This window comes from Excalfactoria chinensis, chromosome 7, assembly GCF_039878825.1.
Source record: "Excalfactoria chinensis isolate bCotChi1 chromosome 7, bCotChi1.hap2, whole genome shotgun sequence".
NCBI classification, from domain to species: Eukaryota; Metazoa; Chordata; class Aves; order Galliformes; family Phasianidae; genus Excalfactoria; species Excalfactoria chinensis.
The window spans coordinates 20,657,886-20,671,351 of record NC_092831.1 but is presented as its reverse complement, the minus strand read 5'-3'; the positions used below and the strand labels follow the sequence as shown (position 1 = coordinate 20,671,351).

At 42.4% G+C, this 13,466-nt stretch overlaps 2 protein-coding genes across 2 annotated transcripts in view; both read left to right on the top strand.

Moving 5' to 3' along the window:
* The window catches only part of TTN (titin), a 240,350-nt gene that overhangs the window by 38,280 nt on the left and 188,604 nt on the right, over positions 1-13,466 (top strand). The window contains exon 44 of the mRNA XM_072341903.1: positions 3,099-3,155. Coding sequence (XP_072198004.1) covers positions 3,099-3,155 — 57 coding nt within the window. The remainder of the gene's footprint in view (positions 1-3,098; positions 3,156-13,466) is intronic.
* Positions 4,106-10,265, top strand: LOC140254795 (uncharacterized). Its single transcript, XM_072341829.1, has 3 exons — positions 4,106-4,136; positions 4,252-9,684; positions 9,907-10,265. The coding sequence occupies exons 1-3, from the start codon at positions 4,106-4,108 to the stop codon at positions 10,263-10,265; spliced, it is 5,823 nt and encodes a 1,940-aa protein (XP_072197930.1).

Below are 13,466 nucleotides of genomic sequence, written 5' to 3'. Positions count from 1 at the left end.
TTAGCAGCTAATGTTGATAGTACCTATCATCTATAACCCAGCCACTTTCATTTCTTTTGTTTAAACTCTAACATACTTGGAGACTTGTGGATTTCTATTGTGACATAGGTCTAGAATAAGGATAATCTTACTGAAGAAATTCAGATTTTTTTAAACTTGGAATTAAGTAATGATTATACCATTGATTTGAGGTATTTTCACCCTTTTTTGTAGGGGGGGTGGGGTGGGGAACAAAATACCTCCTAAAAAGTTTTATAATAAGTCATCTCATATTGAAATGGACAAGTAAAAGAAGAAACAAGCATCAACTGTTTATCAGCTGCATGACTAAACTAGGCATCATATGTCATTCTTATTTGTGTATGGAGATTCTTTCTAAAGAGAGAGTAGTGCATCTGGCATGCTGAGCTTTCAGATGAAGTTCATTTTCTTTCTCCATGCTGTATGACTTTGCTCAGAGCATGGCTCAGTGAAGTTCTGTAGATACTAACATTGTTATTTTGTGTTACTTGATTACACAGTGCAAGCCCTAGATAGGCAAAGCTCTGGGAAAGATGTAAAAGAGTCTATGCGGTCACAGGCTATATCAGAACTTCGCGTTACTCCTTTCACAAAGAGGAATACAAAAGCTTTTCAAAAAGAATTTAAATCAGTGCAACAACCATCACAGGAATCGGGTGTACAGGTTTTTGAAAGCATATCTGAAAGGTTGACCATGAAAGCTACATCTGTTGAAGAAGCAGAAGCTATGCACACAACAGTCCTTTCCCAGACATCTCAGAGTACCAGAATCTCTATGGCTACTGCTCAAGAACTGAAAGGTGTTCCTCCAACGATTCTCCTGCCACTCAGAGACCTAACTGTGAAATCTGGTGACACTGCTCAGTTTATATGTGCCTTAGAAAATGAATTCTTCTCTGAGTTTCTTTGGGCCCATGAAGGTAAACGGATAGAAGTGTCTGAAAAATTGAAGATATCACAAAATGGAAGTGTTCTACAGCTCACAATTTTAAATGCTCAGCTGATAGATCAAGGACTGTACAGTTGTACTGTATATAATGATTATGGAGGAACAACAACTTCTGCAATACTCACAGTCAAAGGTGGTTATCTGACTTAAAAAATTATGATGTTTTGCAACTTTATTATCACAGCCTATAGCTCATTCAAATGTCCTTAATAATCAGCATTTAACTGAGGAAGTTCTAGTAACAATGCTTTGTTTTTTCCCCTCCACATTTATGCTTCTATTAATAAGTGTTGTAACTTCATACCTCTTTCCAGCAAGTAACAGAAGTCTTTTGTGGCTTTTGATTCTCTGTATCTTTCATGATATGAAAAATGAGCTGTAAAGTAGAACAGGCAGATAGGAATTTTTGTGTTTTGTGAATTCCTGAAGCTGAAGTTTAAGAGAGAAAAGCATGTCAGATAAACTACATATGTGGTCATTTCAGATTGGAGGGCTACAACCTGTTTCCCACATATCATCAGGCTTGCAATAGAGGGCAGTATGCTTGAAAGGGTTAATCGGTGCAAGTTCTCTATTACTGAACTAATGAATTATCTTCTACCTTTCACTTGCCCTGAGATCCTAAGTATTTATTTTTCCTAAGTTCCCTCCCTTTCTCCTGACATCAGCATATTAAAATGTTAGTTGTGTTAGCACTACTGAAAACTAAAAATGTATTACTGCCACACGAGACGTGCAATAGTATTTGTAAACTTGAAGGTATTGAGAGCAGAAAAATAATGAAGAAGCCATTGACCCAATAACATTGATTTGGCTCTTACACATTGAATTTTTTTTCTTTACTACTGAGCCATGTGAAGTGCTTTATGTTATCGTCTGCTTCTGCTTTCTACTTTGAAGCTCTCAAATGCAAAGATAGGCTTGTATTACACCTTATGGACCAAGTCTTGGTTCCATGAAAGTCCCATAGGCTTAACTGGAATTCAGGCTTAGCCCAGCAGAAAGGGAGCTCTTAAAATATACAAAGATTTCATATTTAATAGCCCTGTAGCCTTAATATGCTGGACATTCTTTTCAGAACCAATTAATGTTTGTTTTTCTTTCCCATCTAAATGTGAGGATGCTTTGTATTCCTGAAAAACACCTGACCTAATCCTTTTCCTAACTTTATTCTTACCTAGCTAAAGAAGCACAAGCCAAAGCAGTAACAAAAATTACCCTTGAATCAGATACTAAAAGCTTTAAAGCAGCCAAAAGCTGTCAGTATAAAGCATCTGAAGTTAAACAAGAGTCATCCAAGAAATCTTCGAGCTTGTTTATATCTACATCCCAAAGATCACATGAAGCTGGGAAACAAAGAAACAGGGTCTACTATCCTGATGTTGTGCCATGCGAAGACTTCACAGAAACTGATGCCAGAGCACCAGAGTTTCTTGAAACTCTGCCTTCAGAAACTGTTGTGAAAGAAGGAGATGATGTGTTACTCTTTTGCATAACGAAGGGTGTGCCTACACCTTGTGTGGTCTGGCTGTGCAATCAGCTCATAGTTGAGGAGTCTGCACTGTGTTCCTTAAAACACGATGGGCCACTGTGCAGTTTAAGATTGTTGAAAGTTGGTCAGAACCACCAGGGTACATACAAGTGCAGAATAGTTAATCCTGCAGGACAAGCCGAGTGCAGCACCCATCTGAGAGTGACAGGTTGGCAACTGCATGTTCCTTCCAAGTATCAGTTCCTCTTGCATAGCATCATTGCATTCCAGTACGTTCCTTCCTGGGGAGATGATAAAGAACTAGAAGCGTCTCATAAGCCTGTGGATTGCTGAATGTTTTTGTCAGGGATTTAAGGCATGATAGAGGCATGTTCCATTAGAAATCTTCCCCCATCCTGCACAAAACATAAACAAATCTTGTAGAAAAGTATACATTGCAAACAAGTTTGAAAGCATTCGGTTACTCTGTTCTCGAGGTTTATCAAATATTTGCATTCTTTGGCATGCATTTATGTGTATTTATGTGTGAATTTCTGTATCTTTGCAAGAGAGATTGAATGTTTTACTTCATGCACTGTTGACTGGCCATTTGAGCTCAAAAATCCCTTTTTTTTTTTTTTTTTCCTTTTTTTCTAGCTCCTGAAAAAATAATGTATGAGAAGCTAGAGGAAGAAATTGAAATGGAAGTGAAAGGTACAGTCACTACTGATGTCACACTGAATAATTAGTACCAGTAATTAGCAACTTCGTGACAAGTTTTCATCTGCTTATGTGTAGTGTCTGATGGGGAAAGACAGACACATTTTGAGGCATATTGGAACATGTTGCATGTTTGTTTTGATATGCAAAGGGTTACCTGCATTATAAGGTTATTTAAGTTTTAAAGTGTTTAAAACTTCAAATTTATGATTTTGCAGCCATGTTTTGAAATTTTACTTCATGCTTCGCAGCTGTTCACAGAGCTTTCATCTGTTTAATTTCCTTTTGAATGCATGCAATAGTTTACTTCAGAAGGAAGCTATACAAATCTGAATCACATTATTTTTAAGCAAGTTATCAACCTAACCACGGTCAGTTCAATGAACTTTATTGGATGGATGAATTATGCTAGAAAACATTTGTTGTTTAGGATATGTGGAAGCTATACATTTCCATTGATTCCTTGCACTTCATTTGCATACATTAATTCATCATTATACATCTCTTACCCTGGCTTGCAGATAGCATATGTGGTTCATGTTGCTTGCTTTTTTTCTCCCTGTGCATAACACTGTTAAGTTAGTGGCTGTATTAGTTCGAATAAACGCCTTCTCATTTCATGTTAGCTAATTACTTATGTTTTTTGTATATCTTTTCAAAATATTTTTTTCTCAATTGTTTGAACGTTTAATCTACAAACAGAGGGGTCAGAAAGGGCGTTTATTCTACTGTCTGCAAGTCAGGTAAGATTTTCTTCTTTGCCATCCAAAGACACACAACTTTTCCAGGCAGCAAAAACACACACACTGAAGAACGTGTTGTTTTGAAATTCATTTTTGCTTGTTCAAGAAGAAATTTCCACAGTCTGAAGAAAGAAAAGACAACGAACGATTTTCGTGTCAATCTTTAAAACAGAGCAAGGCATTGCGTTTATTCGAACAAATATGGTGAGTGAATTACCTTTTTTTTCCCCGGGTGTGTGATGAAATCTGTTGCATGCCCTTTTTTTTTTTTTTTTTTTTTTTTTTTCAATCAAAACAGTGGGTAGAGCGAGGCGTGCCGTAACCTAGTCTCCTCCCTTCTTTTGCAGAGCGGCACAGCAAGACAAGCACCGAGGGACATGGGGCAAGGGTGGTGCTGGACTGCTCCCAGAACTGCAAACCCACCTTCATGCAGGGCCTCAAGTGTAGGTCCGTCTTGGAGGGGGACCCTGCTGTCTTCCAATGCAAGCTGGTAGCGTGTCCGCCACCTCACATGGCGTGGTTCCACAACAACCGGCCGGTCCACCAGGACTGCCGCAAGGTGATCCGCACTGAGAGCGAGGAGCACACGCACCGCGCCAGCCTGGAGGTGCAGGATGTGCAAGAGCATGACGCCGGCAGCTACAGGGTGTTTGCCATTAACAGCGAAGGCTCAGCTGAGTCCGCTGCCTCACTGCTGGTGGTGCGCAGCGGTGAGCAGCGGGACTCGGGCTTTGAAGGGAAGGTGAAGTTAGTGCAGGAGAGGTGGGAGTGCCTGCTGCAGCAGCGGCAGCAGGACCGGCTGCGCGTGGTGCTCCGCTGCACCGGCTCGCCTTTTGACAAGGGCCAGGAGGCTGAGCAGCTGTTGCCAAACTTCTCAGGCCGGGGCAAGGTACGGACCATACGTTTCCAAAGGCTGCCATCAGTGGAGTCTCCCCGTCTGGGGATAGTACGCAGTAGGGAGCGAAGTGGAACTGTGGTCAATGCTGAGGAATTGCTGGATGAGGAAATCCGCTGGAAGCTGCAGCGGCTGCGGGAGGCGAAGAGGGCAGCGCTGAAAAAGAAGCAGGAGTCCTTCTTATCCGAGCCACAGGGGGGCCCTCCTGGGAAGCCCTGCCAGCCTGAGGCACCTGGCAAGATGGATGGCTCAGAGCCCTTCCAGCTGAAGACGGTAGAGAAGTACGGCCGGCCCAAGGTGGCAGAGAAGAGATGGAAGGCACTTGGGCTCCTCGAGCCCTGCCCACCTCTCTTCGTCCAGGGAGTCAGGCCCCAGGAGGCAGTAGAAGGGCACAGAGTCACCTTCTCCTGCCTCTTCCATGGCTGCCCCAAGCCAACGATCACTTGGTACAACAACACTACTCCTGTGGGACGCATCCGGGGCACTGCAGTTCACACCACAGAGTGCCGCTCTACACTGACCTTCTCACCCCTGCTCCTACAGCACAGTGGCACAGTCACCTGTGTGATTTCTAACCCTCTGGGTTCTGTCAGCACCTCTGCTGCACTCCATGTAAGGCAGCGGATGCTGGCCTATGAGGCCATTAGGGAGCTAGGGAAAGAAGAAAGGAAGAAAGAGAAGGAGAAGACAAAGGAAGAGAAGAAAAAACAAGAGAGGGAAGAGGAACAAGAAAAGGGAGAGAAAGAGGAGGGGGAAGTCACCCTGGCCTTTACAGAAGAGCAGGGGCTGCTAAATACTCTTCCAGACTCAGACTTGCTGTCACTGCCTGTAGAAATCAAAATCACTGCCCCTACTCCAACACCGGAGCAAGACACAGAGATGAAAGAGACCGTGCAGCCCTCTCCAGGCCAGGTTGCACCTACCATAAAGCACAAGTTCAAGTTTTCATTTGATGTTGGAAATGAGCCACCTCAAATTGTGTCAGAAAACCCAGCACACATCTATTGCTGTGAAGGGGAGGCAGTGGTGTTGGTATGTGTTGTGTCTGGGCAGCCTCCACCAGCTGTGACCTGGTCCCGGAATGGCCAGAACCTCTCTGCCAGTGAGAGGCTGAGTATTGAGAAATGTGAGGCTGGCACTCACCGTTTATACATCAGAGGGGTCTCTGTTTCAGATGCTGGGCTATACTGCTGTGTGGCTAAGAATGTGGCTGGAACAGCACAGTCAGCCTCTGAGCTTACAGTGCAACCTAATGCACCGAGGTTGAATAGCAAGGATGGAGGCACTGAGGAACTGCCTGCCATGAAACCTGCCCTGTTCCTCAGTTCACCTGAGAAGGAAAAAGAGGGACAGACCACATGCTCCAAGGAGGAAAAAGGCCACCTACACTGGTCCCTGCAGTGGTCTCCCTCTCCTGGTGAGCAGGTGGGAAAGGACTTCAGGGAAAGTAGGACAGGGGAAACAATGCTGATGGATGTCAGGGAGGTCTGTGCAAAGCAGAAAGTGGGTTATGCAGAAGAGGGTGTGAGGGATGCTGGTGATACTTCTAAGATGAAACAGTATAGTGAAAAAGGAGTACCTGAGGAACATGCCTTTGGAATTGATACTGCTGTTCTACACCCAAGCACATCCCGAGAAAAGTATGAACTTGTGGCCAAGGACTCAGGCCACTTTTCAGAGGAGCTGGAGGCTGAAGGTGACAAACTGGCACAAAATACAGTCAGTTTGTCCTGGGATATCTTGCAGTCACCTGTTATAGAAAAGAAAGGACAAATGCCTGCCTCTGAGCAGTCTGCTCTGGCAAAGGAGTGTGAGGATCTTCAGTTCTCTACTGCTGTATCAGCACTGGTGCAAGAAGAGGCTGACAGCTACTTGGAGGACAGTGATGCTTCTGCTTGGGAGGCAATGGCTTCTGATGTGTCTCTGGTTGATGAGCCAGATGTGCCCCACCTACAGGACAATAATGCAAGCACACCCTCAAAAGATCCATTAGGTCCCCAAAAACAAGAGCAGCAGGAGGAATGGACTAAGGAACAAGAGATATCAGTAGATATTGTACAGGACGTTGAGGTTGGTGACCATCTTCATAAAGAAGAACTGATTGATGCTGAGGATGCTGTACATAAAATAAACATTGATGGACAAATACTGCAAGAAAGAGAGTCTGATGCAGGCAGCTACTCATTGGATTTAATTCTTACTCCTTCTGACATAGAAAACTCAGGTCAGGTATTTGCTGAAGAAGTTGAGGTTTATCCAGACGTGCATTTCAAAGAGCAGTTACTGCCATCTGAGGCTGACGAGACCAGTATCATATTTGATATGAAGAAGTTTGTGGAACCTTTCCCAGCTGAAGAAAACATGGACACAAAACAGGTGCAAATTCCCACAGCTTTAGAGAGTGTGGAGGTGGGAGAAGCTGGGATTATCTCCCCTGTGCACAAAAGTGAAATGCTTGTGGAAGAGATGTCTCTCAGTGAGGTTCTGAGTCCAAACCACAGGATGCAGCAGGAGGAAGTCAGTGCTCAGGAAGAAGTGCAGCCAACAGAAATCAGGCAGCCTCATTTGCAAATCTCTAATGGGAACCTTAGCAGTATCACATTATCTGCTGAAGAGCAGAATTTTGCTGAAGAAATTCACAAGTTAGAGGCAAATGTCTGTTGGGATTCACCCGAAGGACAGTTTCATGATCATCTGGTAGAGTCCACTGCGGATTTCCAAAGAACAACACAAGAAATGCATGTGTGGGAGAGCGAGGAGAGACTGGAGCCAACAGAATTTGAGAGTGACACCTTCATCAGTGACTTGAAAAAAGCTGCACAGGAGAAGAAACCACAGACCTGGCATCTGGTAGAGGATGAAGACAGCTCCAGGATAGGAAAGGTCATTGAAAAAGGAGTGAGCTGCTCCACTAGTGAGATAGAAAGCACAAGTTCCCCTGAGGGGAGGCTCGGGGACATGCAGCAGGAACCGAACAGAACGAAGGACTTCTCATTTGGGAAACTCTTACTTGGTTTAACAGTGGATAATTCTGTGGCACAGAAGGAACAAAAGAAGGAGTCTTGGGCCAAGAAGAGGAGTTCCACTACAGAAGCCTCTGAGAACAGCCTGGATGGAGAAGAAATGTGGGAAGATGTTTCTGCAGGTCCAGAGCACGGTGCTGATCAGGTCCCAGAGACAGAACCTGATTTATCCCTGGCCAAGTATTTAAGGTCAACAGGGATCCAGGAAGTTCCAAATATCAGAGGCACAGTTCATAAGGAACAGCGAGAAACCATCACTTCCTTGGAAGTAGAGGAGGTTACCTTCAGCGCAGTTTATGACTATTACAAAAGCCAGCAGGAGCTGACCCGGCCCTTCTCTCCTGAGTCAGAAATGTCTATAGAATTGGAGAGTGGGAGTGGGGAGGAGTCACCTGATTCGGACCACTTCTACACACCTCCCTCCTCAGTGGAGATCTTTGAAACTGCTTCATCAGCATCCTACCACACACCACTTGGCACACCCGAGCGCTACTCCACACCATCTGAGGGCTCTGGGTACAGAACACCACCTGAGCGCTACTCCACGCCATCTGAGCACTACTCTACACCATCAGAGGGCTCAGAATACAGCACACCACCTGAGCACTACTCCATACCGTCTGAGGGCTCTGGGTACAGGACACCACCTGAGCACTATTTCACACCATCTGAGGAATCAAACTACAGCATGCCACCTGAGCGTTACTCCACGCCCTCAGGTGGTTCAAAGCACAATGCACCCTCTGAGTGCTACTTCACACCCTTTGAGGGACTTTGCTCAGCATCAGGGGACATCACACCAATGGAGCACTACTGGACACCCATTGGGGAATATAAGGATGCCCTGTCAGTGTTTTCCCCCTGCGAGGAAGGGTATCAGGCTCCAGAGCAGCCACCACAGGATGAGGTGTTTAGGACCCCTCGTGAAGCTCGAGAGCCATCAGGCAATGAGATGCCACCTGCGTTCCTGAAGGCACTGAGCAGGAGGAGGCTGTATGAGGGCAGCACACTGAGTTTTGTGGCTGAGGTGGTGGGTGTGCCTGAGCCAGGGGTGAAGTGGTATCATAATAAATCCCTGCTGGAGGCGGATAAGAGAGTGCGGGTAGAGAAGGATGGGGACAAGTGTGTTCTGGAGATCACTAACATTCGGAAAGATGATGAAGGACAGTACCTGTGTCATGCAGTAAACATTGTTGGGGAAGCTAAAAGCATTGCCCAGGTGGAAGTTTTGCCTGAAGATGGGCGATCCCTAGCACTGCCACCCCCTGTGACCCACCAGCATGTTATACAGTTTGACCTAGAGGAAAACACATCCTCACGGTCACCTTCACCACAGGAAATCCTCCTAGAAGTGGAGCTGGATGAGAATGAGGTAAAAGAATTTGAGAAGCAGGTCAAAATCATAACAAGTCCTGAGTTTAGCCCGGATAAGAAGAGCATGGTGGTCTCCCTGGATGTGCTTCCACTTGCCCTTTTGGAGCAAGTTTCAGGATTTGCCTCAGAGGAGAATGAGGATGTGAAAATTGATTTCCAAGTGACTGAAATGCCTCCCCGCTTTGCTGTGCCCTTTACAGATGTGAAAGTTACAGAAGGCTCAGAGGTGGTCTTTGAGTGTGTGGTAACAGGGACACCAGTCCCAGTGGTACAGTGGTTCAGAGGTGACACCTGCGTGACACCTGCTGCAGGGAAGTATGTGATAAGTCAGAAGGAGGGACTTCACTGCCTGAAGGTCCTTAATGTAGGTCCTTCTGATGGTGGCTGGTATCACTGTCGGGCAATCAATAGGCTGGGAGAAGCAATGTGTAAAGGCTCTGTCGTAGTTACAGGGAGTGACTTGCAGGGAGCAAGTACTATGGCAAGCAGTGAGACAGACATGGGCAGTGAACCAGAGAGGCCTGAGAAGTGTGACTTGCTTTTAAGTAAGGCTGAGACCTCAGAAAAATGGTCAGAAGTAGAGGTGGAATGTGAGTTTAAGCCATTCACTGAGGACTCAGGGAGGCTGGTACAGCTGCTTGAGGTGACTGAACAAGAGCATGAAGTGGAAGGACAGAAGAGTGTCAGCACTAGTTATGATGTGTTCAGAGAGCCATCCCAAGAGGAAGAGGTTGAGTCTAGGGCAGAGGACACAGAGAGCTGCAGCTTTGAGTTCCACGTTGCAGAAGCCCCTCCCAAATTTCTGAGGCTCATTTCTGACTACAGTACATTTGTTGGTGCGTCAGCATGTTTCCAGTGTCTTGTAACTGGCTCCCCTCAACCAAGTGTTCAATGGTACAAGGATGGAAAGTTGTTGGAAGGGGACCGGTACTATATGCGGGAAGAGGATGGTGGTTCTCATAGCCTTACTATTGACAATTTGATACAAAGTGACAGTGGGCTGTACAAATGTATAGCCATTAACAAGGCAGGAGCTTCTGAGACTTGTGCATTGTTAACACTGTACTGAATTTCCATGACTTATTTCAGAGTTTCTTTTGAAACACTAAATGTTTTATGCTGTTACTCACTGCAGGTAAAAATGCAACAGTAATTTTAGGGGCATTTTTTTCATCTCTTTAGGGGTGAAGTTCACCCCATGTGGTCATATTTCTGTCTCGCTTAAACTTGCTTTTGATTAATTTAAGGAATTTAAGTGAGATTTTCAGTGTGGATAAGTCTTGAGTACACTTTCTGAACGGAAGTGTATTTCAGACTCCTCCCAAGCTCATCCTTGTAAAGGTATTTCAATTGACACTCATATATGCAGGATTCATTTGTTTTGTATAGTGTATATATAGCCCTGTGTCTGTACTAGTGCAGTTGTTTTTGTAATACATAGGTTAGAAATCACCTAAAAATGTAGAAATTGCCTTTTTCTTGAAGACTAATGGTATACAATACTAACTTTCGCCTGCTTTTTAGTCTGGACATAGTTCCATGAAATAACGCCTTAAGCTGATATTCCCCCTTCTCACAATGTTGTGTCAGAAAATGTGTCTCTCTAATTCAAATCCTGTTTACAGTTTCTATCATTGCAAAACTCTTATTACTATGAACCTCTCTCTAATGCCTTTGTTGTGTCCGATTTTTTTTTTTTTCCTTTAAATTATATAAATTGAATTACGTTGTAGTAAAGAAAATCAATATAACGGGTAGAATAAGTTTTGCTTTAGTAGGGACTGGACAGGATTTTTACTCTATTACCAAGTAATATACATAAAAATCTATTTTGTATTGTATCTTTAAAAGTTAAAGAGAAAGGAAAGGGAGCATAGTAAATCAATTATGTAACTGTAAATTCATTACTATAATTTTTTGTTGTCCCCATACTCTGGTGTCACTCATACAATATATATACTATTAAAATGCAAATTGTATGAAGTATTCTTGTTATTCATTAGAACTGTATACAGATTCCTTTTTAAAAAACAAATATTAGTAATGAGTGTGCTATGTTTCAAGATGACCAGAAATAGATGGAATATATTTAGTTATCTTTGGCATTTTCTCAGCAGAAGACATTTTTTACATTATTCTTGGTATGAGTGTATATTTTTGTATTTAAACTAATACTAATGCTTAGGAAGAGGAATCATCAGTAGTTCACATTATTAATCAGAACTAAATTAATCTTAGATCAACAGTGCTAAACTGAATGAGTGAATATGTTAAAAGTATAAAATTTATTAAATAATTTTTAGCAGAATTTAAATAATGCAAATGCATGTGCCAGCTTTACAGTTGCCTATATGCCAGTGTGGAAACTGAAGCTTTACAACCTCTTAACAAAAATTATTTTTTGCTTTAATTTTGTGAAAATCATCAGATTATTTACAAATTACTGTTGGCTGCCTTGCAAACTGCTTTAAGGAGCATGATGATTTTAAGTGTGAGAGAACTATTCCTGTGGTACATTCAGTAATGCTCATGTTCATTCTTTTTTCCGAGTTTCATGTGTTCTCACGCTGAGATCAATATGCCTCAATACCTCAATCTTTAAGACTATTCTCATAGTAATTTTTCATCAAAATATTCATTTTCCCTAGTTATGCTGCCCAGTATAAACTTAACTTGCAGGAGTGGCTAGTTCTAATGACCCAGCATGTGGAGAAAATGTCTGGATAAATGTCTGGATAAATGTCTGGAGGCTAGTACCATTGTGTCATTTCATTTTCTTCCCAATCATGACCCTGTAATAAATAATTATGGTGTTAGTAGGTGGAGACAATTGCAATTTCTCATAGATAGTGGTGGTAGGAAAGAGAAGTGAGAGTATCTGACCCAACATTGTGATTGGTGTTAATTGTTTCATGATGTGTCCTTATCAATTCCTTGCACAGATTCATTAGACAGCAAAGGTTCCTGGGGAAAATGGTATGAATTGTTCTATGTCAACTGTGACATGAAGGGTCTTTCAGGTCCAAAGCCAACGAGGTCAGAGAGCCTTTGGTTAGGTACTAAGCAATTGTGACCTGTGTTTAATTTGCACATTCACGAAATGAAATTTTTAGTAGAAATGAGCCTGCTTCAAAACCTTGTATCCAAACAGGTCCAACTTCATGTCCACATCTGCAACATATGGCAGGGCATATTTATGTCTACTTGTGCAGTACTGTTTGTGATTTATATATGTTTAAAGGACTTGTTTTAAGTTTCATAAATTGGCCAGGAGCACTATGGTGTGCTTATAAAGATCCAACCACTGCTACAACAGTAGAAATCTGGAAAAATTTTAGTTTGAAAAAGATTCCTCTGGGGCATTTCGTATAGCTTTGAGCCATGTTTGACCACCTCTCCTCAAAATCTTGTACTTCCATAGGGATTTATAAAAAAAACAAAAACACAAATTTATTGTCAGATTTAAGCTCTTCATTTTCACAAACCATGTATTTTTTTTAAAAAAGGATGCATTATATATGTTTGTCATCAGTGTGTATAGTATGTTAACGTGTACCACTAATTTGTGAAATAAACATGTAAACTATTTAAGTCCATTGCTTCCTGTATTTTATTCATTTCAGAGACAGCTACAAAGCTACAATATAAAAAAAAAAAACAAAAAAAAAACAACAAAAAAGCCTTGTTTTGTTGTTTTGGTTTTTTTTTTTTTTTTTTTTTTTTTTTTTTTTTGCGTAAAGGACTGGTGTAATTTTTCTCACCTAAGCATCTCTTCTCTGCAGGTAGTCACTCTGCACAGTGCTATGTCATGTGTACTTTGGCATTTGTGGAAAGGTTAATAATTGCTAGAACCAATGTGAAAGAATTGGGTATGGCACAATCTATTCTTCTTCATAGCTGTTATCTGAGTACAGCAAAAATTATTATTTCACAACAAATTTTGGAATTTAAGATGCTGTAATTGAGAAGTTATCAAGGCTCATCATTAGAATACCTGGAGATATTTATCCACTCACTCTTCTTTCCTTCTTTTTTTAACAATTTCAATGCCCATTCCACATCAAATACCATGGGCAACAACTGAACCGATTTGTCTCTGGCTGGACAACAGTATTTGATTTCTAAAGATATTTTCATCGAGCTTTTCTTGGATATCTTGTTCCATTCCCAGAAACCTCAGAATTCACTGATGTTTCTGCTATCAAGAACGTGAGGACAACATGTTCTTTCTTCCATGTCTGTTTCCTCACATTTTAAATCACCATTAGAA

Excerpts from the sequence above, each read along its gene's own strand:
- LOC140254795 (XM_072341829.1), top strand. The coding sequence starts at position 4,106 with ATGGTGAGTGAATTACCTTTTTTTTCCCCGG. Across the intron at positions 4,137-4,251 it reads ATTACCTTTTTTTTCCCCGG|AGCGGCACAGCAAGACAAGC; the intron begins GTGTGTGATGAA and ends CTTCTTTTGCAG. Across the intron at positions 9,685-9,906 it reads AGCAAGTACTATGGCAAGCA|AGCCATCCCAAGAGGAAGAG; the intron begins GTGAGACAGACA and ends ATGTGTTCAGAG.